General features: G+C 34.6%; 2 protein-coding genes across 2 annotated transcripts in view; both read right to left on the reverse strand.

Moving 5' to 3' along the window:
- LOC111710354 (probable ATP-dependent RNA helicase DDX43) overlaps window positions 1-13,566 on the reverse strand; it is a 16,291-nt gene extending 2,725 nt beyond the window's left edge. The window contains exons 1-22 of the mRNA XM_023484417.1: window positions 13,477-13,566; window positions 12,994-13,037; window positions 12,371-12,429; window positions 12,019-12,238; window positions 11,767-11,863; window positions 11,298-11,382; window positions 10,460-10,585; window positions 9,660-9,735; window positions 8,038-8,103; window positions 6,576-6,710; window positions 6,196-6,253; window positions 5,806-5,872; window positions 4,389-4,461; window positions 3,697-3,784; window positions 3,123-3,228; window positions 2,716-2,769; window positions 2,145-2,242; window positions 1,978-2,027; window positions 1,400-1,465; window positions 1,150-1,195; window positions 579-627; window positions 91-170 (exon numbers count right to left, since the gene is read on the reverse strand). Of these exons, the coding sequence (XP_023340185.1) occupies window positions 91-170; window positions 579-627; window positions 1,150-1,195; window positions 1,400-1,465; window positions 1,978-2,027; window positions 2,145-2,242; window positions 2,716-2,769; window positions 3,123-3,228; window positions 3,697-3,784; window positions 4,389-4,461; window positions 5,806-5,872; window positions 6,196-6,253; window positions 6,576-6,710; window positions 8,038-8,103; window positions 9,660-9,735; window positions 10,460-10,585; window positions 11,298-11,382; window positions 11,767-11,863; window positions 12,019-12,238; window positions 12,371-12,429; window positions 12,994-13,020 (1,726 nt within the window). The 5' untranslated portion in view covers window positions 13,021-13,037; window positions 13,477-13,566. The remainder of the gene's footprint in view (window positions 1-90; window positions 171-578; window positions 628-1,149; window positions 1,196-1,399; window positions 1,466-1,977; window positions 2,028-2,144; window positions 2,243-2,715; window positions 2,770-3,122; window positions 3,229-3,696; window positions 3,785-4,388; window positions 4,462-5,805; window positions 5,873-6,195; window positions 6,254-6,575; window positions 6,711-8,037; window positions 8,104-9,659; window positions 9,736-10,459; window positions 10,586-11,297; window positions 11,383-11,766; window positions 11,864-12,018; window positions 12,239-12,370; window positions 12,430-12,993; window positions 13,038-13,476) is intronic.
- Window positions 13,552-23,123, reverse strand: LOC111710361 (uncharacterized). Its single transcript, XM_023484431.1, has 15 exons — window positions 22,979-23,123; window positions 22,592-22,722; window positions 22,195-22,287; window positions 21,545-21,643; window positions 20,040-20,097; window positions 19,641-19,766; window positions 18,591-18,680; window positions 18,340-18,430; window positions 17,646-17,742; window positions 17,407-17,513; window positions 16,209-16,356; window positions 15,702-15,750; window positions 14,997-15,121; window positions 14,491-14,532; window positions 13,552-14,277 (listed from the first exon to the last, which is right to left on the reverse strand). The coding sequence occupies exons 1-15, from the start codon at window positions 23,069-23,071 to the stop codon at window positions 14,193-14,195; spliced, it is 1,434 nt and encodes a 477-aa protein (XP_023340199.1). The 5' UTR covers window positions 23,072-23,123; the 3' UTR covers window positions 13,552-14,192.
- Window positions 23,124-25,492: the final 2,369 nt, after the last annotated feature.

Consider the following 25,492-nt stretch of genomic DNA (forward strand, 5'->3'; position numbering starts at 1 on the left):
AGACAGCCCCCCCCTTATGTTCAGTCTAATAAGTTTAAATTGAAATATCAATATTATATATACACATATCTTTAACATTGAAACACAAACCCTTCATACCTGTAGCAATCAGTATCTTAACTTCACCACTTCTTAGATCGTCTAGAGCTTGCTCGCGGTCTTCTTGGTCCCTAGTACAGTACACAGTACAGTACACCACAGTACAGTACAACACATTACAGTGCAACACAGTACAGTACAACACAGTACAGTACAACACAGTACAGTACAACACAGTACAGTACAACACAGTACAGTACAACACAGTACAACGCAACGCAACGCAACGCAACGCAACGCAACGCAACGCAACGCAACGCAACGCAACGCAACGCAACGCAACGAGAATCATAATCCATTTCACTGTATTAATAGGTCTAAAATGTGATTGCATTTTCATTGATATTCAAAATAACCAGTGATATGAGAAATTTTAATCAGATTTTACTTTATTGAATAAAATCAAAGTTGTCTATGGTATAGAAAATAGTAGAAGCCAAATTTTCTTGAATAAGGGCGAAAAAAAAATATTTTTTTACCTGTCTCCGTGAATTGACTGGCATGATATGAACATTAGCGATAACTCAACTAGTTAATATAATTTAAGCTTAAGTTGAGTTTCAAAATATAATTCAAATTAAATCAGTGCTTGTGATACATATTCACAACATTTGAGCTCCTTAATCTAAAAAAACCCACATTTTAGTGTCAAGAAGTTGGAGATCTATCTTCAAATACTAATTGATCAAGTTTCTACGTGGAAGCCTAAGGTTTATATTAGGAACCATTTTACTCATTATTAGCTAGTTTGATTCGGATTTTACTAGGGCGGAACTAGGATCTGGATCGGCATTAGAATGAAACAGATCCTTGCAGAGACTGTGACCGTAATTTCAAGTGACCCTCCATGAAAAGATGACAATGCCCGATTTACAACGGTACCCGTGTGAACTATACCTGATCAAGTATGAATTAGATTACAATGTTTTTTATTCTATAAACTGATAATTTTCATTTTGCATGGAGGGTCACTTGAAATTTCGCTTTCATTCCATTTAAACACTAATACAAATAAGAAAATTTCAATGATATATATAAATTCTAAATTTCCTGATAACATGGTGACAGAGGATTTCCTCCCGGCGAACACTATAACCTATAATTATTCATAAACCATTTAATTTAAGTATTTTACTAGTTAATGATAATTTCTTTAAAAATTTAATTCTCTGACTGACGACTTACTAAACATATTTTAAAAGGTTAACAAAATACAACAATTATAGGTCGAGTTTAAAATTTGTATTTTAGTGTTAAGGCAAAGAAACGCCATATGCTTCGTATTAAAGTTAAGTTTCACCTTATCGTCCTCCTCCATGCTTTTGATGAAATCCACCAAATACTTCATCTTCTCCTCTGCCGCCACCTGAAGTTGTTAAGGAGTCACAACTAACATCATAAATTGTGTTATTACTAAAATAACTTATGGATTAAATGAACCTAGCTTTAGCATGCACTAAAAGACTAAAATTTAAATTACTAATAATAAGGCTAGAAAAGCAAGAAAGTACTACTAATAAAAACTTTTGTTAACCGTTTCCACCGAGTTTGTTTGGAACTGTTTCCAAGACTTGTGCTCGCGCAATTTTATGAGGAATTATGTCCTGTCCAAACAGCACCAAATTGATGCAACTTTATTCATGAAAATCTGACATAAAACAAATTCGTTGTCCATAACACGGACATTTTTTCATCTAAAGAATAGTCAATCAGTTTTCGACTTAACAGCTGTGTTAGAAATGTCAGAAAAAAAACCTTCTTAACTGAAGAAGATAAATTAGTCTGTTTTTAAAGAAGATGAATTATCAATTTAAAAGGTTGGAGCTGGCATTATTATTGTCGAGTTGAACAATTAACCCTCATAATAGCTTGACTTACTTGAATAATCTCTTGTGTCACACTCTTCACAGCAGCTAAATCCAGGGAACCTAAAGTTATCAATTCTTCATCACAATATCACATAAGTAAAATTGGTTGCTGTTAAAATGAGGAAGATTTCCATTTCTAAAATTGTGCCATGGTTACACAATTGAAAAAAATTTTACCTACAAAAACTGTGGCTGGATCTACCATATATTTTGTCGCTAATCTACGAACGTCTGGAGGCCAGGTGGCACTTGTCATAACAGAAATACGGTCAGGTCTATCAAGTTTTTGAAGTTAGTATTAGTTTAAAGTGGCTTGGTGTAATTTCTATAAACCCTCCATGAAAAGATGACAATGCCCGATTCACAACGCATTATCTGATCTAGTATGAATTAGATTGAAAACTGACAATTTTCAAATGTAGTTTCTCTACAAAAAGGTCTTGCGCATGTCTTCGGAAGTTTTCACCACATCTTCTTCCCAATTATTGATCAGAGATGGAATTTAAATCCGCCAAAACCCGGTTTAAAGTTAGCGCCGGCTTAAATCTTGAAATATTTGATACAATTCTAAGTGGAACCAACCATATTTAAGCCGCGGCTTAAATTTAAACCGCCGCTCAAATTCTTTAAATTCGGCCACAGGTTGAGGTTTACATTCATTAATCGGGCATTGACATCTATACATGTGGATCAATTGAAATTACACTAGCAGTCACTATAAAACAAAATTCTTCAAATAACATGGTTCCTGATGTCGCACAGTGTCTTTCGAATTTCATACTCGAATCCTTGGTCTAACATTCTAAACAGGATTAAATTGAATTGAGAAAAGTAAATATATTGTCAGGACGGAAACAGGACAGAAGAACATATAGAAAAAATTGTCTTGACAACACTTTTAACTCCAAATTAGATACAGATTATGTTTCAGTAGCATGAATCCATTTTTTCATTAGACAAAACCTTTCATTAATGGGGTGTGGGAGGGGGGGGGGGGGAAAGATGTATTTTAATTTATCATACTTAAAATAATTCATAATTCTAAAATGTCAATACCGAGTTACTTATAAAATATTTTTGACTTTAGACCATTTATTTAGTAAAAATTTCAAAATATCATCGTAAAAAGATTATGAAAAATGTATAACATTATACCTATCCGCCTCGTCTAGAACAAGATAGGTGATGGTTTCTAAGTTTATAGCACCCTTCTCAACAAAATGGTTGAATCTACCAGGTGTAGCTATTATGATCTCAACACCTTGAAAGTAAACGTTCTTATACAGATCAGGGACAAAGTCCACGTGACTTTGTTTCCCCTTTTCAATCGTTCCCCGACCGTTTTCTACCCAAACCCGACAAGTTTTCTGTCCTTTCATGTTTTAACGTTGTTAAGTCGTCATCATTTATACCAATACCAATACCAATACCAATCCAAACCAGATAGTCAGGGTGCCCTCCTTCCACTCCCCAAACTTGAAATGAATGATAATAAGGCGACTCCACTTTTCAGGATCTGGATCCGCATCAAAATTAAATGGATCCTAATTAATGATTTCTATCAATTTCTTTCAAAGGGCACACATCAACAAAAACAAATTGTCAATTAACAGCTTCTTTTTGTTAATTATTAAACTTATAATTTGAAAGAGAATTGTTAGGGATCAAAGCATGAATAAAAAATAGTCTTCATTCTATTGATCACCCCGACGATCACTGTGCAGTGTACCTTTCTCTATTGCCTTTAGCTGCTCATTAAAGCTTCCACCACCGTAGACACATACAGATGATATCCCTCGGTACTCGTACTTCTTTACCTAAAAGAGACTGTAAACTTAATTTTAATTATTCCTCCATTATTACAGGAACATTAAATATTGTTATAACTCGCATAGAAAAAGCTTGAAATCACAAGTTAATAATGGATATTTTGATGATTTATTTTAAAAACGATTTCCACCAACAGTAATAATTATTTACTACTACTTAACAGGTAAGTTAAAGGAATTTTACTTAACAAAGGGTTCCAAAGACCAATTTTGTTTACCATAAATCCAGCGCGCAGCGAAGGATGGTTTGAAGGCAAAATTGGTCGAGGAAACCCATGATTATGTAAAAAATTTAATCAAACGAAAAAGTAGTTTTAAACAGTTTTTATCGTCTTTTGAGATGAAATGCGCGAATTTAATATCGAAAACTTGGCAGAGCGGGTCGTTATTTTACTATTAGTCCCAAGGGACGTAAAGTAACTTAAAAGTAAGACCTCACGTGACCCCAGGGAAGGTTGTTGGGTGCTCAATGCGCTTTTATAATGTACAAAGAGAAGGAGCCACAATGAAAAATTTAGATAGAAGATGAACGCAAGGCACCCAGAAAGCCTAGAGTTGGTAAAAAGTCGGCAACATATAAAACAGAACAAACCTCGCCAGATATTTGCTGCGCGAGCTCCCTGGTTGGAGCGAAGATAAGAACACTAGGACCTCCTCTCTTTCCTCTTCAAACATAATATGTTTTTCATCATTTATAACATACCATTGTAATTAACGGTTATTTTTACGCATCTTAAAGATTAAGATATTCTACATAAATTATCAGGCAGTTTCCACAAAATGGCTAAATCTTTTGCGCAAAATTTGCGCTATTTTCGCGTAAATTTTTTTTGCGAACTTTTGCGCATGAAACGCAATGAGTTTAGCGCGGTTTTGCGCTATTTTTTTTGCGCAATTTGCGCAAAACCGGAAATATTTTTTTGCGCAATTTGCGCAAAAATTGTCAAAACTTGATATTCTAAGCTTAGAATTAAACAACTGAAGATTTATTCCATACATAAAAAAATATTAACATACGAGTAATGATAACGATTATACAACACTCAATTGGTTACTTCCAGTTACAAAAAGTTTAAATTAAGGGACCAAAATTAATAAAATAGAAATTAGAGAGAGTGAAACTTGGCAATATTTTAATCCTATTAAATATTTTCAAGTGAATAAGGTGCGCTTCCTTGATATTTGAACTCTTCTTAACTGTCGTTGGTCAATTATGTAAAAGTGACCAATAGGAAGACATTCCAACACAAGATTTTTCCAGAATTGAATTCTAAGAAACACACACCGTCACCAACCGTTTGATTTTTACAAAATTGCGGAATTGCGCAAAACTCTAGTTGCGGAATTGCGCAAAACTTAAGTTTCGCAAAAGCGGAATAGGGCAATTTTTCGCGAAATGACTTTTGCGAATGATTGCGCAAATTGTTTTTTTTCGCGCAAAACTGATGCGCAAGGAAAGAAAAATATTGCGTTTCGTTCCGCAAAAATTTCACAAAAGTTTTGCGAATGGAAACCCTAACTGCAAGAGAAAATTAGATTAAAAAACTGGGAATGTTTGTGTTGGATCCAAATTGCTTGATATCGATATCCACTGAAGGGGACTTAAAATTTAAGGATCTTTTTAAACTATATCTTTCTTTTTTATAATTTTTGTTAATGCCTTCCTTGATAAAAGATACCTTCAACCACTGACTTATCGAATACCAATCGGGATATTGCATAAAGATTAAATAGAAGTGCAGATTAACAAGACAGATCGATCGATATCAAGACTTGCAGATCAAATCAAATCAAATCAATGGTGTTTTTTGTCAGCCAAAACTCGATTTTTTTTATTGTTTTCACAGTTTTGATAGCGTCAATAATAATAAATGGAGTCAAGTCGACATTTTAGTTACAATTGGCCAAATATCATAAGTAATATGGTTATTTTGAAACTAAAATAAACCGACTTTTTGACGATTAGAAAAAAGTTCTTCACCAATAAAAGCGTTCAAAATAAAACTAACCTTGGAATAGTCTGTCCTTCAATATGGATAAATGCAGGGAGCAGAAACCCCAGGGTTTTACCAGTTCCTGTTTAATCTTACGTTTTTACTTTTTCAGCTGATATTTTAGAAAAATGCATGGGGAAAAATGTGAGGCACTAACGGGTATTTTTAGGGCGGGAAACTTTAGACAAATTCAACTTTATAAAATTTATTTAAATTAGAAGGAACATTTATTAATAGAAAAAATAACGATTATTATGATTATTTTTTCATTATTTTTAAAAACGTGTTGAAAATGATACATTTATTTCTATCTGTATCGTAGAAAACTTAAGAATTGGTGCAAGATAATTATTTTTAACACGGGTGTTCATGTCTTCATATGAACTTATAAAAATGTCAAGTTTCCTGTCTGGGCTATGCCTATCACATCTTTACCAGACAGCAGATAGGGCCACATCTGACACTAAAACGAAAATACATCATTAACAAGTCTTTAAATTTCTTTATTTTTACATTGATAATTCTGAACTCTATGCAGAGTTCTTTGGATTTGTTTCACCACAAATATCATATAATGGCTTCTATATTTAACTGCATTTTAAGGCGTTAAAGACTAAAATAATTAGACATCTTCTGAAATTTCAGGATATTTCGCTGGAGAGGATACCTTTTAATGTGTTAAAACATAAAATAGCTTAAGCCTAAATTCAGTCGACTTTTCTTAATTCTGCTAAAAATAGTCAACCTTTTGGAAGACAATAGATTATTGTTGCCTTAAGTTGTACCTGGATAGGTGATGGTCTTTCAAACCCCTGGTTTTGAATAGTCTCCATGATCTCAGGGTACCTGGAGAACGCCTCTTCAAATGTAAACACTGGCTTCATCAGAGCAGCTGTGTCGTTTTCATTGAAGTTTTTCACCTTTAATAGCATCGAAAGATTTAACTACAGGGTGTCCCACGAAACATGACAGTATGCAGGACGACTTGAATGTCGTCTTGATTTTTGATATAATTTGCTGCGTTTATTTTTCAACCTAATTTTAGAAGTAAATTTCTAGAGATAATAATCACAAAATTTCCCTTGTCCTGCCATTTCCAAAATGTGGTCTGCCTTTTTTGTGCTTCCAATATTGCCCAAGATATAAAGAATTTCGTTCAGTTTCGACAATTTTGCTTTTATTTAACAAAATTGAAATCTGAACCAAACTCTTTATATCTCCAGTAATATAGACCACTTTTTGGAAATGCCAGGGCTAGGAGATAGTTGTGATAGTTGTTTCAAGAATCATACATGTTAAAGTAGATACAGGGTGTCCCACGAAACATGACAGTATGCAGGACGACTTGAATGTCGTCTTGATTTTTGATATAATTTGCTGCGTTTATTTGTCAACCTAATCTTAACTGTAAATTTCTAGAGATGATGAATCACAAAATTCCCCTAGTCCTGCCATTTCCAAAATGTGGTCTGCCTTTTTTGTGCTTTCAATATTGCCCGAGATATGAAGAATTTCGTTCAGATTTCGACAAGTTTGCTTTTATTTAACAAAATTGAAATCTGAACCAAACTCTTTATATCTCCGGTAATATTGAAAGCACAAAAAACGCAGACCACTTTTTGGAAATGCCAGGGCTAGGAGAATTATGTGATAATTGTTTCAAGAATCATACATGTTAAAGTAGATAGAAGACTAAATGTCAAAAATAAATTCAAATATCAAAGACGACTTTCAAGTCGTCTTGCTATTGTCATGTTTCGTGGGACACCCTGTAGAAGACTAAATGTCAAAAATAAATTCAATTACCAAAGACGACTTTCAAGTCGTCTTGCTATTGTCATGTTTCGTGGGACACCCTGTAGAAGACTAAATGTCAAAAATAAATTCAATTACCAAAGACGACTTTCAAGTCGTCTTGCTATTGTCATGTTTCGTGGAACACCCTGTATCAGGCTTTCGTCCTTTTATGTATTTAGTTTTACGAGTCTTACCCTAATAAATGAGTTGAAATTATTCATTCATACACAAGAAAAACAACGGAAGAAAATTTAATAATCTTGAAGCATTTAAGTTAAGGTTATCACTGAACCATATAAAATGAAAAGTTGGACGAGTATCTCCAACCATAAAAAAATTCTTGAAATTATGCATTTGTACAAATTGAGCAGTACTTATCAAATCTTAGTATTCACGTTCTTTAATGTAACTTTTTCAGGTACGTTAACTAAAATATTTCTGTAAAAATACCTGGATCTTATTATTAGAACGCCTGAATTTCTCAACTTCAGCTTCAGATCTGGCTTTAACAGTCTCCTAGGTAGTAATGCAAGCGTTTGGTGACAATTTTAAAGTAACAAAAAACCACTTCAAATAACTAAAGTTATTTTTTGTTTGTTTGTAGAAACCTTACACATTAATTCAACACACAACAGGCTCAATTTGTTTAAAACTTGATTGATTTCAGAGTCTAGAACAATGTTAACCTGCAAGATATAACAGACATCAAATAAAATGCAGGAAATACATCAAAGCGCATAACAAGCTAAGGACAATGTCATATATTAGACAAGACTTGGTGCACGACAATAATAGTCCGCTCAAACCCTCTTCTTTATTTCCAATAATGAACCTATTTATTTTATTAACCCCGGATCCTGTGTCCTGGATTGTCAGATAAATCCTATACTCTTAGAGGATACAAAATCTGGAATCTACACTGAAGAGAAATTTCCCTTTCTGTGTGGAAATTTGGATGTGTACGTGCAAGGTTATACTGTATGCACATTGTGTATAAACTCTGGTGTACACTGTACACATTTACATTCTACATGGTATGATGTGGTATAACCATAGAGAATAGAATATATAGAGAGGAATTAAAAGAATCTCTCGGTATGAATTTTTTCAGTCCCTTTCAGCCTGAAAGGGAGTTCAAAGTGTACAAATCATGCAAATGTTCACAAATTATATGCAGTAGAGTACATTAATACAGTATGTTCCCTAGACTATCCATTTCAATTTCGAATTTTTTAAACTGTTAAATAAACTTTATAATGAATTAGGTGAATAAAAACATCATTTGATTTATAGTTATAACGGAAAATCATCGTTTGTAAAGTGGAAGGCATAGAGTCTGTGTGAAATGATCATTGGTCAGTTATGAAACCAGCCTATTTCATAATTTGGTTTTCTTTTAACAATAATTTTAGATTTTCTATTAAATGATATTCCAGGGCCCACCAGGTTATATGGCATAAATATGTGAAGTACACCTGCAGTATGGAAACAGTACAACAAAATGGCCGTTTTACACTTTTTCCAGTAAATTCCTCTCTATATATTCTATTCTCTATGGGTATAACAATAGTGGCTGATTCCGTGACAACATGTATTTTGTTTATGTCAACAATTTCTTATTTTAAAGTGTAGTATTAACTTTTAATCAGAATATTAAATATATAAAAGCCAAGAATTAAACTTAATACAAGGGCATTTTATTAAGGTAATTCGAAAAGTTGAATAAAGATTTGTTTGCGGTTCTGCTTAACTAATTTTGGATTATACTAAAGAATTCTCTTACAAACGATGTAGTATAGAGGCCATTGATTTTCGTAAACTGTTCCCTTCAGAATATCTTAAATCTATTCTAAAGGTTTCAAATCAGTTGCTAATATTATTTTGTATCTTTATATACAATATGCAAACAGTTCTAAACCGTTAACATTTCCGACACCACCAGGTAAGAACCAAGTTTAAATGGGGTTTAAGTACTTTCATCCCCCCCCCCCCCGTGTATGTGTGAGGGTCAATATAATCACGCCACAAGACTAAAATTCCGTATTTAATCCTTTAACGTAAAGCTGTAATACCTGTTCCACATAAAAGTTCTTTACGATCGGAGGTAGAGCACCCCATTTTCGCTTAGACTCGGATTCCATACTTTTCCTGAAAAAAAAGAGGATGATGCATCCAAAAGTCGTCTTCCCTGGAAAACCTACTTCAATGCAACAATTTCCACTTACATGACAATTTTAAGCCGCCCAAGTCAAATCATATCAAAATTGTAACTGCTAGTGAACTTAGGTTTCTTAACTGTTTAAAGAAGAGATGCATATTTCAGGGTAACCCACAGTGTGAGATTTGAATGACGATTTTAAACTCTTCCAAGACTAACTTTATAGGTTTTCTGTCGGAGATAGTATTTCATGGTATATTCGACAATTTGAAAAAGGAGAAACAATTATAGCGCAGGATCTATGGATGTATGAAGAAAAAAACTACCCTGCATGTCTTCTTAAAACTGTCATGTTAAAACTTTACAGGACTGTAAGCATAATTTAAAGAGACTCTCCAAGCAAGAAGATGGCAATTCCGGATCAAAACGCTAGAGTTGAAACCTTTATCTTAACAATAATGTGGAAGATATTGTCGAATTACTATGTCCTAAAATTCTTTGTAAAGAAACCACAACAGAAAATATTCAGTTTTCAAATTCAAAAATATTCAGTTTTCAAATTAATAAAATTAATATATAATTTAAACTTTAGCAGAAAAAGCTTTTAAAGATACCATTGTGAATGGGGTGTTGCCATTTTTTAATAAAGGGTCATTAAAAATTAGACTTGTACACTGGTACAGTCCCTTTAATGGGACACAATGACTGACTTACTTGAAATCACTCCAATTAATGGTAGTCTCCTCTGTCTCTGGTGGACCGAACTCATCCTTGTCTCCTGAATCTAGAACTCCCCAGTGTGCAGGTACACCTGGACGTCCGTGTCCCTGGTCTCCAGCACTTAATAGAATTGTATATTTTCATGGAAGGACTTAAATATTTGTCCCTGAGGAAATAGTATGGATGGACTTTTATCTTAACTATAGAAAAGAGTAGGGATAAGCTCTTTTCTTTTCCTAAAGAGATAAGAGGGGGTGGTCTTAATCATTAAAGAACTATGAGCTGAAAATTTACAATGGGATATCCTTAATCCAGATCGGATAATTAATCCTGGAGATTAATAACAAGAGGAGATTAATCTTGAGATTAAGAAAAAGAGTGGATCAAGCATTAGTCCCGATATTCACCATTCAAAAGTTCCCAGCTCAGGGGAGATAGGATTTAATCTGTTCTTAAAGGAAAAAGAGGGAATGGCTATTGCCTGTTCCTCGTAAGAATTAGTTACGTACTTTTACTTGAGAATTGTAGAGATGGGCTTTAATCTTTTCCTAAAGAAAAAAGTAGGAATGGGCTTTAATATGTTACTGGAGGGAAGAGAAGGCATGGGCTATAATCCTTTCCTAAAGGTAAAAGAAGGGACAGGCTTATTATCTTTTCCTAAAGTAGATGAGCCTAAAATATTCCTAAATGGAAAAGTGGGAATAGGGTTTTCAGTTCTTCTGAAGGGACAAGTCGGGACGGGCTTCTGTTTTTCCTGAAGGAAAAAGTGACGGAGAGGTAGGAAGTGACGGAGAGGTAGGAAGTTAGGAAATAACGAGGAAACTAGAGAAACCTGTCATTCTGATCATCTAGATATCTGCCTCTAGAACCAGAGCTTTCATCAGTGCGTTGACTTCTACTGTAATCTCTACTATCACCTAGGTTAATGCAACCGGAATTTTAGAACCCTTGCAGCTTCGGTTTATCTTCGGGTATTTCAGTTATTTTTATAAACATTCCAAACATTCCAGCCCCGTCCTATTTATAATATGCATAACTTTACTTCAATAACGTTTGGAAAGGTATCGTCGTTTTCCAACCTTTTAGTAATATAACTTTTCTTTTCTGCTGCATAAAACAGTAAGACATTCTTTCAAGTCTTTACATTATCGAGGGGGCCACTAAAAATTAAGTCAAGGCCCTGGATTAATACTGAATTATCATTAAATTAAAAAATAGTTACATATATTCTAACAATATTTTACCCCTTTTTCGATTCCAGATATTATTTAATTCCCCAAAATCTAGCAACCCTAATATACCTTGATCAATGATACTTTGAATAATCTGTTTGGCAGTTTTCATCTGGTCCGGAGTTCCTGACAGACAAACTTTACTTTCACTTCCTTCATCTTGGATCTTAACAAAATATCAAATTAAAAATAACAACCATAGATAACAATTTTTTTGCGAGGATCCGGATTTTATTTCTAATTTAAGTTTGCACGGTAAAAATTAAAATTATCATAAAAATCTGCACACCAATTTAAACAAAAAAACTATATCAAGCTTACGTCAATTCTGGCTCCCGAGGCCTCCCTGATCTCTTTGATTTTACAACCTCCTTTCCCGATTATTCGTCCTACCAACCCCTTCGGGACTCGGAGCTCTCCAGGGTTGTCGTCTACAGGTTCGGGTTCATCTTCCTCCCATTCGTCTCCCTTGGGCGGAACAGATTCGTCTCGTGAGTTGTTATTGGGACACAAGGTTGCAGCAGAGTTCGCGTTAGAGAACCTAAATTAGTTAGAGTTTTATGAAAAACGCGAATTGTTACATTTCGGAAAATTTAAATTTGTGAGAGTAACTCACTTATTCATTTGATTAATAATTTGACAAGGGGTATAGTACGGATAAGTATTGGCTTACCCAGTCTCTGGGACAATTCGTCCTCTTCCTCTTCCTTTAGCTCTGGTCAATTCAGAACCCTGAACAGAAAAACAATTACCTAGATCAGATTCCTGAGTCTAACACTAACCCTTATCTCAGTGTCGGTTAAAATTTAAGACCAAATTCAAATCATGTCAATAAGTCCTCCCCACATTCTGGTTTTATTATCTCAATACTGCTCCCACTCTAAACCCAAATCATGATTTTAATTCCCGTCAAGATCCCAAATCAAATCAAGATTTAATGGAAGTCCTACTATCCACGATTCAATCTCGAGATGATCAAGATTAAAACAAGGCCTTAAAGCTTGGAAACTGTTCAACTATTCCTTTTATACAAGGGAAGTGAATTTATTTAGTAAAATCGTTGCCCATAATCTCAATCACGATCCTAATCTCAGTCGCGAATCGTTATTTCCTTCCCAGTAATAATCCTAATCTAATTCTAATCCCGATCCATATCCTTATCTAATCCCAGTCTATTCCTCGTCCCGTCTCTTCACCTGGTCAGATCCAAATTTTGAATCCAAGTCTGATTAGAATAGTTAGATTTATAACCATGCTTCTAATCCCAATTCAGACCCTATCATATTTCTATCTCACCTCTGCTCCAATTCCCAATTCAGACATTCTTGCTTCGAGGAATACTAAAAAATATAGAAATACTTGGATTTATACGTTTTGAAAACTTCCACTATAAAAAAATGAAACCTTGATTTCTTTTTAACCAGGGCCCTTTTTGGCCTGAAAGTAAGTGCCGGCTACTCCTCGGCCTTTAATTAAGATAATGCATTACTATTCAAAATAGAACCCGTCAAACTTTCCTTAGAAAAATGTTAATTCTTTTCTTTATAACTATCTATTTCATCGCCCATTAGTCGTTTTTTCCTAGAACTGCAATTGAAACTTAATTGACTTCAAGAACGAACAAAAGGGATCTTAAACTTTTTTCTTAGTATCGGCATCGTTGTAAGTCTAGCAGGCTCCTCTTTAAATTGAAAGCATAGAAAACTTTAAATTACATCTACAATCCTTTAAAATTAGGAAAATTCTTATCAAAAGCATGCAGCAAATTTTTAATTTCACCTGAAGAGTACTACTTTATCGGTAAGGTTCTCTTCAACGCGTTTAATGGATCTCTTAAGCTGGCATTAAGCCAGATTCTGAAACATACATTACACACTGAATTAATTTACATTTTTACATATCAAGGACCTTTTTCCAAATCCAAAGGGTTTCTGTAATATCAAGGACCTTTTTCCAAATCAAAAGGGTTTCTATGACAGGATTTAAAGGGGTAATGATACTTTTCAACACATTGAATTGTCACTAGTATTGCTTTAATTATATTTTAAAAAAGTTGAAATTCGATGTTGCATTGCCACTAATTTATGTTTAATTAGACAGTTCAGATTTAAAGTTTTTTTTCTGCTATAAGTCTAGTGTTAACTTGATGATTGTGTCGAGCAATATTTTTAGTTTTTTTAAACATTGTATTGGCACTAGTTTTGCTAAAATTATTTTTTTTGTAGACGAGTTAACCCAACAAGGGTTGAGTCAGTTCAGTGAAACTATAAGCATTCAGAACTGATGATGATACACAATCGAGTAACCATTTGCAAAGGCTAAAAAACATAATTTACATGATTTCCCTGGGTCAAAATGTACGCAATTTCAGACTTTAGGATAGGCCGAAAGTTATTTTTAGCGAGATCGAGACTAAATATTCTTAATTTAGATCCCGAGGCAGATCTATAGTATCCTCATTAAGAGGCTTTCTTGGCAGACACGATGTAGTCTTCTTAAACTGGAAGAACAAGATCAATCTTGGGATTGGCGGAAGAGTTGTTTCCAGAGTTTTTTCCGACTTCAACTCCTCTCTTCTTCCTGATTGACAATAAAAAAGGTTAAAACACTACAAGTTACGTGCTTTAAATTGCTGATTTTAATAAATCGTGTTCAATGTTCACGTTTAAATTTGTTCAACATGCGTAATTATTTTATTCATCTAGACTATAATGTATATTGCTTAATTAAAATAAAATCTTGATAAGGTATAAATAAACCCCCACCCCTTTCTCATTCCCGCTTAAAACTTACTTTGAGGTGATCACGTAATCCAAGTCATTCACGGAATCCAATCTAAAAACAAAGCGAAGTTAAAATTTTTGTGTCTTCAGAGGATCTGCTAACAATAAAATTACCCAATGGATTTTGCTTTGCTCTTGAAACCTTTAATTTTTGATATTTGATATAAGAAATATTTTTAAATATGAAGGTTTCAGGGTTCGCCTTGTCAACTACTAGGCGCGGTAAGCAGTTAAATGTTGTTTTTCAAGCTGCTATTTTTTTTTGGCAATTGTAAAACACAAAATTTCGTGGATTTTTATTTGAATTTTTTTTTGTATTTGAATTCTTTTTAATGTTGAAATTGTTTTCTAGGCACAATTTAATCTTTTTTACCAAAAAATAGTGTCTCCACACAAGGTTAAAACATTTTCAATAGCATTAAAATCGTATTTCAGCAAAACATGACGGATATCATATTTTTGAAGAGGTGGTGGGGGGGGGGGNGGTAGAAAAAAAGAATAACAAACTACAATAACCTTGCTGAGCAGATCTCGAAGAGAACTAGAACAATGAGATTGATGAAAAATCCGGCAACAGATTCAGCAATCAAGGTCCACAGCGCGTAGTTGTAGCTGTTCTTAAACGGGGCCAGGGACATGCTCTAAATAGTAAGTCGTGAGGTCAATAAGTCGTGAAGTCAAGAATATGATCTTAACAAACAATAAGTCGGGGCCGGGGGAATATTAGATTCTACTAGGTTGGGAGGGTCGAAAGGGGGGGGGGGGTGTTATACCATGTTATAAACAATAAGTCGGGAAGTTAGATTTAGGTAAATTAAACCATTTCAAGTTTGATCCTCGATTTGTCTTGATTGAGAAGAAGTTTTAACATTAATAATTCGTTCAAATGTCGCCTTCTGCTCCACCTTCAACTGAAAAGAGTGTCGTCATTACTTAAAATTTCTCTCAAAAAATGTCGTCCTATGACTGACCTTTTTAAGTTTTGTCCTGGATATGATATTAATTTCGATAAACTATCATTATTATTTGTCAGATCTTCCGATATCAATGAATATTATTGTGGAGTCCTAGAATGAATATTATTATGGAGTCCTACAATGAATATTATTATGGAGTCCTACAATGAATAGCGAGTCCTAATGAATATAATTATCTCAAACTGTGAGAAAATTATCAATATTTACGATTAAGGCGCCCAATGACCCAATATATGGGACTGACCTGAATGAAGATAGTGTAAAAGTGGAGTAGAGACGAGCAGAGAAGGATCCTAAAATATTCAATTTGTTAAAAAGGATTTTAAGAGTCACTTCAACTTTTCCTTTGGATTTTTAGATTCTAGGACATTATAATGTAGGTTTGTGTGAAGAAGAAAAAACTAATTAATTGGGGGAAATTAAAACTTGTTTTTTTTAATTTGAATTTGTATACGATGGATGAAAAAGTTTAACATTCAGCTCCTCCAATAGTAATATCTAAGTCACTTAGATTAAGTTTTGATCAATTCCACGCATTTGATATTATCAATTTGTTCAAAAGTAAATAGTTATACTAGAAGCTTGAAAATCATCATTACGTTAAAGGGGTCTGCACAATCGAGAATTTACATAAAAACTTCTTAAAATCCAAATTTTAAGCCAACCGTTGTCTTCCTATTGCACAGGGTTCCACTCCGGAGGTTGTTTTAACCTTGATTTTTGCAGAAAAAGGGTCTATCTATCTATAAACCTGAAGAAGTTGCTTTGAGTATGAGATCCACAGCACGAGAAGATGGTATTGAGAAGGAGTTTGATTGCTGCTAGACCCCAGATAGTTGCCTGTACAACCATCAAACTTGTAGAACTATAGCTGCGGTACACCACGAACTTATCACAATCTAAAACATTGGTTTCAAATTTGCAATTAATTTTTCAAAAAATTGAAGAATTCAGGGGACATAAGTTCCAAAACTTACATTTGGCCCATTTCTAACGCTGAGTGTTAGAAATGGGCCATACCAATCGTATATATCTTTAAATCCTAGCCGAGTTGAACAAAACTACCTCGTTTTTATTAAAAAATTGCTAAAACTATATATTAAGAAATGTCAACTTTTGAGCTAATAAGGTGCGAGATTTAGATTTTTATGATATTGGTTTTCATTTTAGAACATATCCTTATTTTGAAACAAATACCGCAATTCAGCTCATGTCGCGTTTTAGGAAGACGTCCCGTTTTTTAGACAAATTAATTAAAAATAATTATGGCGTTAAAAAAATCAAAACTTTGATACTATCTTGTTCTTACAATATCGATTTACTTTAAAATCCGGGAAATTGTTTATTTAGAATTCAGGAAATAAAACAAATTTTATTCTTTTATTTAACAAATAAAATGGGGAAATTAATATCTTAGAACTAATCTAGCAGTTAATTAGGTCCTCATTTCAGTGATTTATTTTGCAAGTTTTCAAAAAAGCGGATTTTACTCAAAAACGGGAAAGTGGAGTTTGTCTCGAAAAAGCGACCATGATAAAAATTCAGGATATGTTCGAAGATAAAACCCCTGACAATGTCTTAAAACCGGTCAAGGGTTTAATTTAGAAAAAACTCCTTTTCTAATTTCGATTCCATACAATACTTTTTAATTGGGAATTGTTGTCCTCGTCGATCTTAATTCAATTATTTCTAGTTATTTGGTGAATTAATCACAAGACCCCCGTTAGGGGCATATTGAGAATATCTACATAGTCTATAGATTCACTGAGTAACAATTTTTACTCAAACAATGTCTCCAGCATATCGTAAGTAAATGTTTTTAACATTATATGATTTTTAGTGTTTTTTACTTCTTCTAATGCCGGGAAATAACTATGAGTATACTACCTAGGCAACGCTAAGTTCTCAAGCTAGTTTTGATAAAAAAAAAACTTAAAAACTCTTACTACCTTCACAGATGCTGTTAAACTTGAGACTGTAGAACTCCATGGGGAGGTTGAAACCTAGGTTTATGGGGAGAGCCTCATGTTCATGTTTTAGATCAAGATCGTTCTTCCTGAAACCAATTAAACATCAAAAATTGTCGTATCATCGAAATGAAAAAGTTTTAATTGTCACTTTCCATCAACAGAGAAGAACAAAGATTATCTACTTCCCCTTGTAGCAAACTTTAGTTTAGTAAACTTACACGTAGAACATAACTCCGTTGATTGTAGGATAGGATTTATTGTTGAAGGTTAAACTGGGTAGGGAGGCAGGGTCTTCACACAGAAGAATCACACCAACTAGAATAAAACAAGAAATATTTTTACAAAGAGTCAGGAATTTAATTTATAATGAAATTATCTGAAATAGGAACTTATGAATGGATGGGTGATGTTTTGTCATTGACTCGTTGTTCCGTGGTGACTAGGAGACACCAAGGGTAAAGAACGCTACATTACTGACTAATTAATATTCAAGATATCACAAAAACTTAAAATTGGAGAAAACTGAAATTAACCTTATAACTGTTATCTTCGTAATTCATTAATGATCTCTTTCCCATTAGCTTTTACAAAAATACATTTCTAATTACAGTGAATCACTACAAGTTTTTCCTATGTAATGTGAATTAACCCGGGCAAAAAGCTATTGAAAAGTGTGTGGGGGGGGGAGTTCATGAAGTGTAATTTTTACTTGAAATATTGATAACTTATTATTTACAATTAAGGTTTCTCTATACTAAAAGTGACTTGCTCATTTCTACTGCAAGAATCATCATTTATCATCAGATAAAGGTTTCAAGGGTAACGTTGTGAGACGGGCATTGTCATCTTTAAATGAATGATCACTTCCTACAGTCACAGTCCCTTTTATAGAAATTATACAAGCCCAAATACCTTGGATGTAGAGGCAGAACGCGAGCACAGCTAGGCCGAGAAGAATTAGGAAAACTCTTGAGCAGCATCTTAAGAACTTGGAGCACTCCACCTTTATACAAGTTCAGTTTTTTTATTCATTTCGAAACTTTAATTTCAATGCAAGCTAACAATCCGGATCCAATGATGCTTTATTTTTAAAAAATTCTTTTCTCAATAGGCGAAGGACATTTTCAGTGAAAAAAAAATGTAATAAAAACAAATTGTCTAACCTCGGTAGACTTGACGTCTGAAGAATCAGTCATCTTCAGCTGTTCAGATATTTTTTCAGTCTCATTCCCTTCGTCGTTTCCTGTACACTCCTAACCCAAAACAATATAACAAGGTAGGTTTAATATTTTTTAAACTGGAATGCATTCCATAACTTAAAGGTTTTATTAGGGCCATACAGGGTTACCCACAAAGTATGAGACTTTAAGGCCGACTTGACTCATATGACGATCCCAAGGTTAAATTTAGATGAAAATAGTTTATGAAAGTTTGCATTTAAGCAGAACATCAAGAAATAGACGGTATAAATTTCGTTCTGTCGTCTCTTGAAGTATCATCCTTTGTGGGTAACCCTGTAACTCAAAAAAGCTCTGTCTATGACTCACACAGGGATTAGTTGAAAATTAAAAATTTGTCATTCTTCAATATCAGAAGGTCTGTTAATTTTTAATTATCCTCTAAAAATTATTTATTTCCTTCCCGTTTTAGTAAACCTTTAAAAGAGAATGCACCCATTCTTAATATTGTCCAAATGACCAAATATGATAAATATTTATTGAGTTATCTAAATCAGGTTTGAAATGTCGTCTTACAAATTGGGGTTTCCGGACTTGTTTTAGTACAGGGTTTCCCAATAAACATAAGAATTGAGAGAAGACTTGAAAGCAGTCTTTGATTTCTGATATTTAATACATAGCAAAGAAAGGCAAAAAATTGGACTGTACGACTTTCTCTTAAAGTGGTCAACCTTTCTTGCGTCTTAAAATTGACGGGAGATATATGTTAAGAAAATTTTAACTTATTAAATAAATTTGAATTTGTAAATATTTACAATATCTTATGTCAATTTTTGATGATACAAAATCAGTTTACCACAATTTGAAAATCTTAATACAAGGCGTTTTCGTTATTAGATATTTAACTGGAATACTGCAATACAATTGTGTTCATGGAAAAATGCAGCATTGATCAACGACGATATACAAGTCGTCATTTAATTCCCATGTTTATTAAGGACACCCTGTTCCAATACAGAACATCATAATACTTACATCATAAACCTGGAGTGAGACGTAGAAGGCTGTAACTGTCGCTACGGCTAGAACTAGAATAGCGAGGACAGGATGCATGTCCAGGATGGTCACATTGAGCTTATACTTGAAGCTGTAGAACAGAGCCTGAAAGTATTAATTTAAAACAATCAAGTTAATTTAATTTTCTTAAAGGTACAATATCAACATTAAACGGAAACATCGTTTAAAATGATTTTTAAGATTAATTTACTCAATTTACTGAATTTACGGGAGTAAAATTGAGTAAAAACGCCAACATGAAGATATATCATGAACATTGAACAATCTGAGGGGTGAAAGGGGTTAATTTACATAAAAATTAATTTTTAATTTTCCCTTCATACTTAATAAATTGTAAACCTTCTATCCTATATGTACCTGCTGCAGCATACCCAGAGCAAAAAACGAGTGCAGAAACAACCATACACACAACGGACTAGAAATAAAATTATATTTCAACAAACTGAAAAATAAAATAAGAGTTAATAATATCGCAGAAATGCCAACATCTTAGAATAGATTAAATTCTTAGGTTTTCCACTTTTTGAGAAATCATTCCAGAAAGCCAATGTCTACTGAAGTTAATAATGAATCCGCAACATTTTTACTACCTAGATTCGGATCAAGATCCGAGTGGTAAAACGCCATCATTTGCTCAGATGTTGATATATTAATCCTTCCTGATCGTTGCATGAAAAATGAATTCAACAAATTTTACGAGAAAAAAATCTTAAATCTAAATAACACCTACTGAGCAGCAGTGGCGTAAATAAGGGGGGTTATTGGGGTTACTTACCCCCCCCCAGAATCCTGGGGGGTAAATACCTCCCCTAAATCTTGGGGGTAATTACCCCCCCCCCCCTAGAATCTTGGGGACACAAATATCCCCTTTAGTAACTTGATCTTCCATTCTCCATGTCAATGATTACCATTAATTATTAGGAAAAATGTAAAAAAAATCTTACTCAATTAACTTTATAAAAGTAACATCGAAAAATTTTACCCAAAAATCGAGTTTTTTAATGCAGTAGCGTACTTGCACTATATGACAAATTAAGTATACAAGTATACTTAATTTGTATAAAATAAGTATACCTAGAAAGAAACAAGAAATAATTATATGATCTGAAAAGGAACCCTACATGGAACCCCCAGACCGCCCTCAGGGTGCAGAGCATCAATATGCAGTCTGCAGCCTGGCATCCATCCAGGCTATCACACAATGTTTAACGCCCGTGTGATAGTGATACACTCCCAGTGGCTGGCAGCCCGAAGGCCAGTACCTAGTACATTGACGACAAGAAAATTTTAGAAAATAGAATATAAACAATGACACTATTTTTGCAGAGTAGCTTTTCTACAGATTTAAAAAGTAACATCTTTTTCTTCTTAGAATAAAACTATTTATTATGTTACTTAAAATGAATTGAGTTTTTTTACAGATCTTTGTAGTTAATGTCAAATGAATGACTATAATGAAGGAAATAAAACAAGGTGAAAGCTGAAAGGTAGGAAATGAAGCCTTGATGGAGTTTGTAAATACCAGAAATGAGTGGAAAATGCAAATCAAACCCAGCTAAAACCAACAATTTGATATACATCATGATATTTTTCTAGGGGGGGGGGGGGGGGGGAGGAAAAAAAAAATCTAAGATTTATATTCCGTTCCTTTCAAAGAATTAATGGATATTTAAAATTCTAACACAATCAAAAGTTAAAATCATGTAATGATTAGTCATAAAAATACAGTACAAACACAGTAGCCAGTCCAGTATTTCACGTCCAGACGCCTTTTAACGTGACAACGGATCAATTGTTCAGTTGGAAGGATTCAAGATCCAAATCCTACGCGCTGTTTTTAACCTTAGAAAGAAAAAACTTACTAAGTGAGGCGGGGTAGTTTGCAACGAGCCCCAATGTAGCCAAGAACAGTGAACGCCAGCATCTCGAACAAGTACACCAGATCAACAAAAATTGATCGCCTAAAGTGTGTTTTTTAAAATCTATAGGTTTAGGGAATAAATAAAATTCTTAAATAGGTTTAATTTCCATTCACTTTAACTATAATATTACGAAATCAGATTTTCAATATGGGATTTTGGCAAAAGTGACGAAAATACAAATACTGTAATTTCGAAGAGATTTTGTGCAAACATGAAAAGCGTAAGTTTTACACTAAAAGAAACCTAGGGCCCGTCCTAGAGAACTATTTTCGGACCCCCTCCCCCAATCTATTTTCTACAATCATTTTTTATTATTTTAGGGTTAGGTTAAGACAATTTCTGGGCCGAGCGCTGCGGCTAGGATGGGCTAGGGGGGCCGAGCGCTGCGGCTAGGAAAGGCTAGGGGCCGAGCGCCTCGCCTAGGAGGCCGGCGCTACGGCCACATGATCAATTTTACAAAATGTACAAAATTGATGGGAGGGGTCCAAAAATCGTTCTAAGAATTTGACGTGCAAGAGGCCGAGCACTGCCGCCAATAACCTATTATGCCTTCAAATCACGTTTATTCCATGAAATTACTAAAAACTTACGAAATATAATCCGGAACATTCACGATGACATCAGCGCTGTCAAAGTAGAGACTGCCAATCAGGTTTCCACTGAATCCGAATCCAAGAGTTGATCTGAACGTGCATAGAAGATTATTGATCAAACTTATCTAGCTTTAACAATTATGGTTCATAATCTACCTCATCTATCTTAGATCTAGTCTTCCTGATTTAATATACATAAATGGATGATATTCAACCTGTGCTTGCAAAGCAATGATAAATGGTTGATTATTCACCTTATCTAGTTTGGATACGTGGTTGGGTTGATCATCAACCTAATTCTAGTTTAAATGAATGAAACGACCTGAACTGATTTTGGTAAAAAGTTGATAACCTTGCTTTTAAACTTTTTAGGTTTAAATATTTGATAATTTACCTTATCTGGTTTGTCGGAGCGTAGGTGATGACATGGTTGATGATGGCCGAGTACGAGTTTAGGAATATGGTGTAGATACAGAGCAGGTTATGAACCATCATCAACCCACTTAACCAGGGAAACTTGTCAAACTTAAACAAATACTTTGAAAATTTAGTTTATCGAAATCCGTTCAAACTAATTGATTGCGCCATAGCAGTGAAAACATGTATTCCTAATCTTTCCCACATACACATACACCTCCATCCCCCTCCCCCCTTTTATGTACCGCGGTGCTTGGCACCTATTGATAGGGGTTTCTTGGGGGGAGGGGGGCGGATCCAAAAAGCATTATCTAGAGAATTGCGCCCGAACAATTTTGTAACTTTCCCCCGTATTTCCTATTACCTGAAATGAGCAGAATCTCGACTTCTGCTCAGTTTCCTTCTCCTCCTTCACATCTTTCTGAGAGCCCTGAGGCCTCACAACAGCTCCAACCATTTTACAATCAGAATTATTCTAGAACTAATTTCTGAGGTAAACATTGCAATAAGGCAAAAGCACAAAAGAAGCAATGCTGAAACAAAGGGCACATTGTCTCAATGTATAGAATCGTTTCATCAAAACAAGAATTGTACTTTTACTTTATTTCAAGGGGGTATTGGTTTCAACCCAGCAATCTGGTAAAAACCTCCGAATTTACAGATCATAGAATATTCATGAGAAAAATAAAGAGCCCATAGAAGGCATAACGAGAGCTTGTTGCAACCATATCAAACCAATTATATCAATGAAAACAAAGTCGACGGGTGAAGTCTAGTAATTATTAGTCAAAATCAGATCATAATTAGACTAAAATCTTAGCGTAATTACTCAATTTCATGATGATTTAACCACAGAATTCTTTCTCCTAAAATCGTGCGAGTCCTCGTGGAGGACGTGGAGCAATGGCGGAAAATGATGTCTTGACTCTTAAGCTGGCCCAGCTGGTTTGGAACCGGTTATAACTGGTTTTTGGAAGAAGATTTCTTGGCGTGGGATTTTTAAACACATTAAATTTTTTTTGGGAAATTAACATCATTATTGAATGCATAACAAAAAACTATAATAAATTAGCTCCGCCCTTAACAACGTTTAAATATTGAATGAAAGTTTAAACTCGTGAAGTGCAGTTTTGCAGAGTACACTTGTACGTAACGTACTCTTCGAATTTTTGCACAGGGGCCTCACATAGTTGTGGGGCTGATAATCAAGGAGAAGTTTACAGCAATTTATCAAGTGGAGGTTTTATTTTTTAATCTTTACAATACAGCAAAAAAAGGAGGGGAGTATCAGGGGTGTATTCAGAAATTTGTCCAGGGGGGCTTAGTAACCATTGGCCCCCCCCCCTTACCATCTGTGTAATCTATGGTTTTATAGGTTTTTGGCGCCCCCTCCCCCCTATACCCCTGGAAAAAATATAACCATGACCATCTTCCCCTCTCCCCCCCCCCCGGATTAAATCTGTATGTATAGTTCTTATGATTGTGTCTCACTTCCAGGGGCAGATACAGAGGGGGGGGGGGCGGCTGGACCTTCGTACCCCCTGACAGATAGGGCTGGGCGCGTTCCTGGTGGAAAATTGCTTCCAAACCTCGAGGTTCGGAAGCATTATGGGGATTCAGCGAATGACGCAAATCAAAACAAAACACAAACACAATTTCAAACAAAATCTACATAAGTTTTTCCGGCCAGAACTTTGATTGCAAAAAAATATATTAAGCAAATGTTAATTGGATACTATAGATCGACTACCATGCTTAAATAATCAATTTAGTTCCGTTTTAAGGAGAAATTGACGATTATAAGTGGAAGATCCTTCCCGGAAGACTGTTTGGGGAAGGTTCGGAAGCCCTCTGGGGATGCGCACTACCGCAAATAAGTAAAATGAGGTTCGGAAGCTGGATTTTTTTGTTCCGAAATAAGTAGCTAGCACCCCTCTCACTTAAATCCTGTATCCACCCCTGCTCACTGCACACCCATGCAATGGTTAAATAATATAAAAGAAAGTAGGATTAAATCAAAATATATTGTTTCTGCCATCTTGGCTCTTATATACATGATATATGCATATATTTTTCCTGTACCCAATATACATGTAATGGAGGGGGGGGGGATGTTGGTTGTAAATATGGGTTGGGGAATATGGGAGGGAGAGGGGAGGGGGAAATGGAGAAACATTTGTTCTATGTAGTAAACCCACCCAACCATACTTGATGTCTCATGTCACCGAATAGAGGGAGAGAGGGGAATTAGAATAGAAATGGGCAGGAGAAGGGGGGGGAGGAAGGGGGAAGAAGGAGGGGAGGAAGGGGGAAGGAGGAGTAAAAACAAAGGAGGAAGAAAATAAAAAGAAGTGTGGAGGGGCAAAAGCCAAGTTTGTCATCAAAACTTTTTAATTTTCTATTAGATTTTGAGTTTGTAAAAGGGAAAATGCGTCATGAAATTGTAAAAATAAAGTTATTGTGATGCATAATACAATGAGAAGGCAGCTAGTAGATGGTTCATAGCCTCTGTTCTGATTTTTATGCAAAACAAAACTTATCTCTTTCTTTTTATCATATCAGGCCATGCTAAATAAAGATATAAATAGTCATTCTTTTGAATTTACGACATCCAAAACACCCAACATGACATTCATATTTCTAACAATATCAATTTTTGTATGCTTTCAATGATAGGAATAGGTATGCCAATTATCAAGGGCATTTGACACTGAAGAATGGCCGGGCAAAGAGACATGTTTCCCTCTTTCAACTAATTATCCAACATATTTTTTCTCCACCCCTTCATACGTCTTTTTACACCCTCCTCTTCTTCTCATATCATTTTCCATCTTCTTTGTGTACTGTCTTACTGTACCCTTTTTATATAACCTTCGTT

This window comes from Eurytemora carolleeae, unplaced genomic scaffold (genome assembly GCF_000591075.1).
Source record: "Eurytemora carolleeae unplaced genomic scaffold, Eaff_2.0 scaffold1049, whole genome shotgun sequence".
NCBI lineage: Eukaryota > Metazoa > Arthropoda > Copepoda > Calanoida > Temoridae > Eurytemora > Eurytemora carolleeae.

Excerpts from the sequence above, each read along its gene's own strand:
- LOC111710361 (XM_023484431.1), bottom strand. The coding sequence starts at position 23,071 with ATGGTTGGAGCTGTTGTGAGGCCTCAGGGCTCTCAGAAAGATGTGAAG. Across the intron at positions 22,723-22,978 it reads CGAGATTCTGCTCATTTCAG|TTTGACAAGTTTCCCTGGTT; the intron begins GTAATAGGAAAT and ends TATTTGTTTAAG. Across the intron at positions 18,431-18,590 it reads CAGACGTCAAGTCTACCGAG|GTGGAGTGCTCCAAGTTCTT; the intron begins GTTAGACAATTT and ends ACTTGTATAAAG.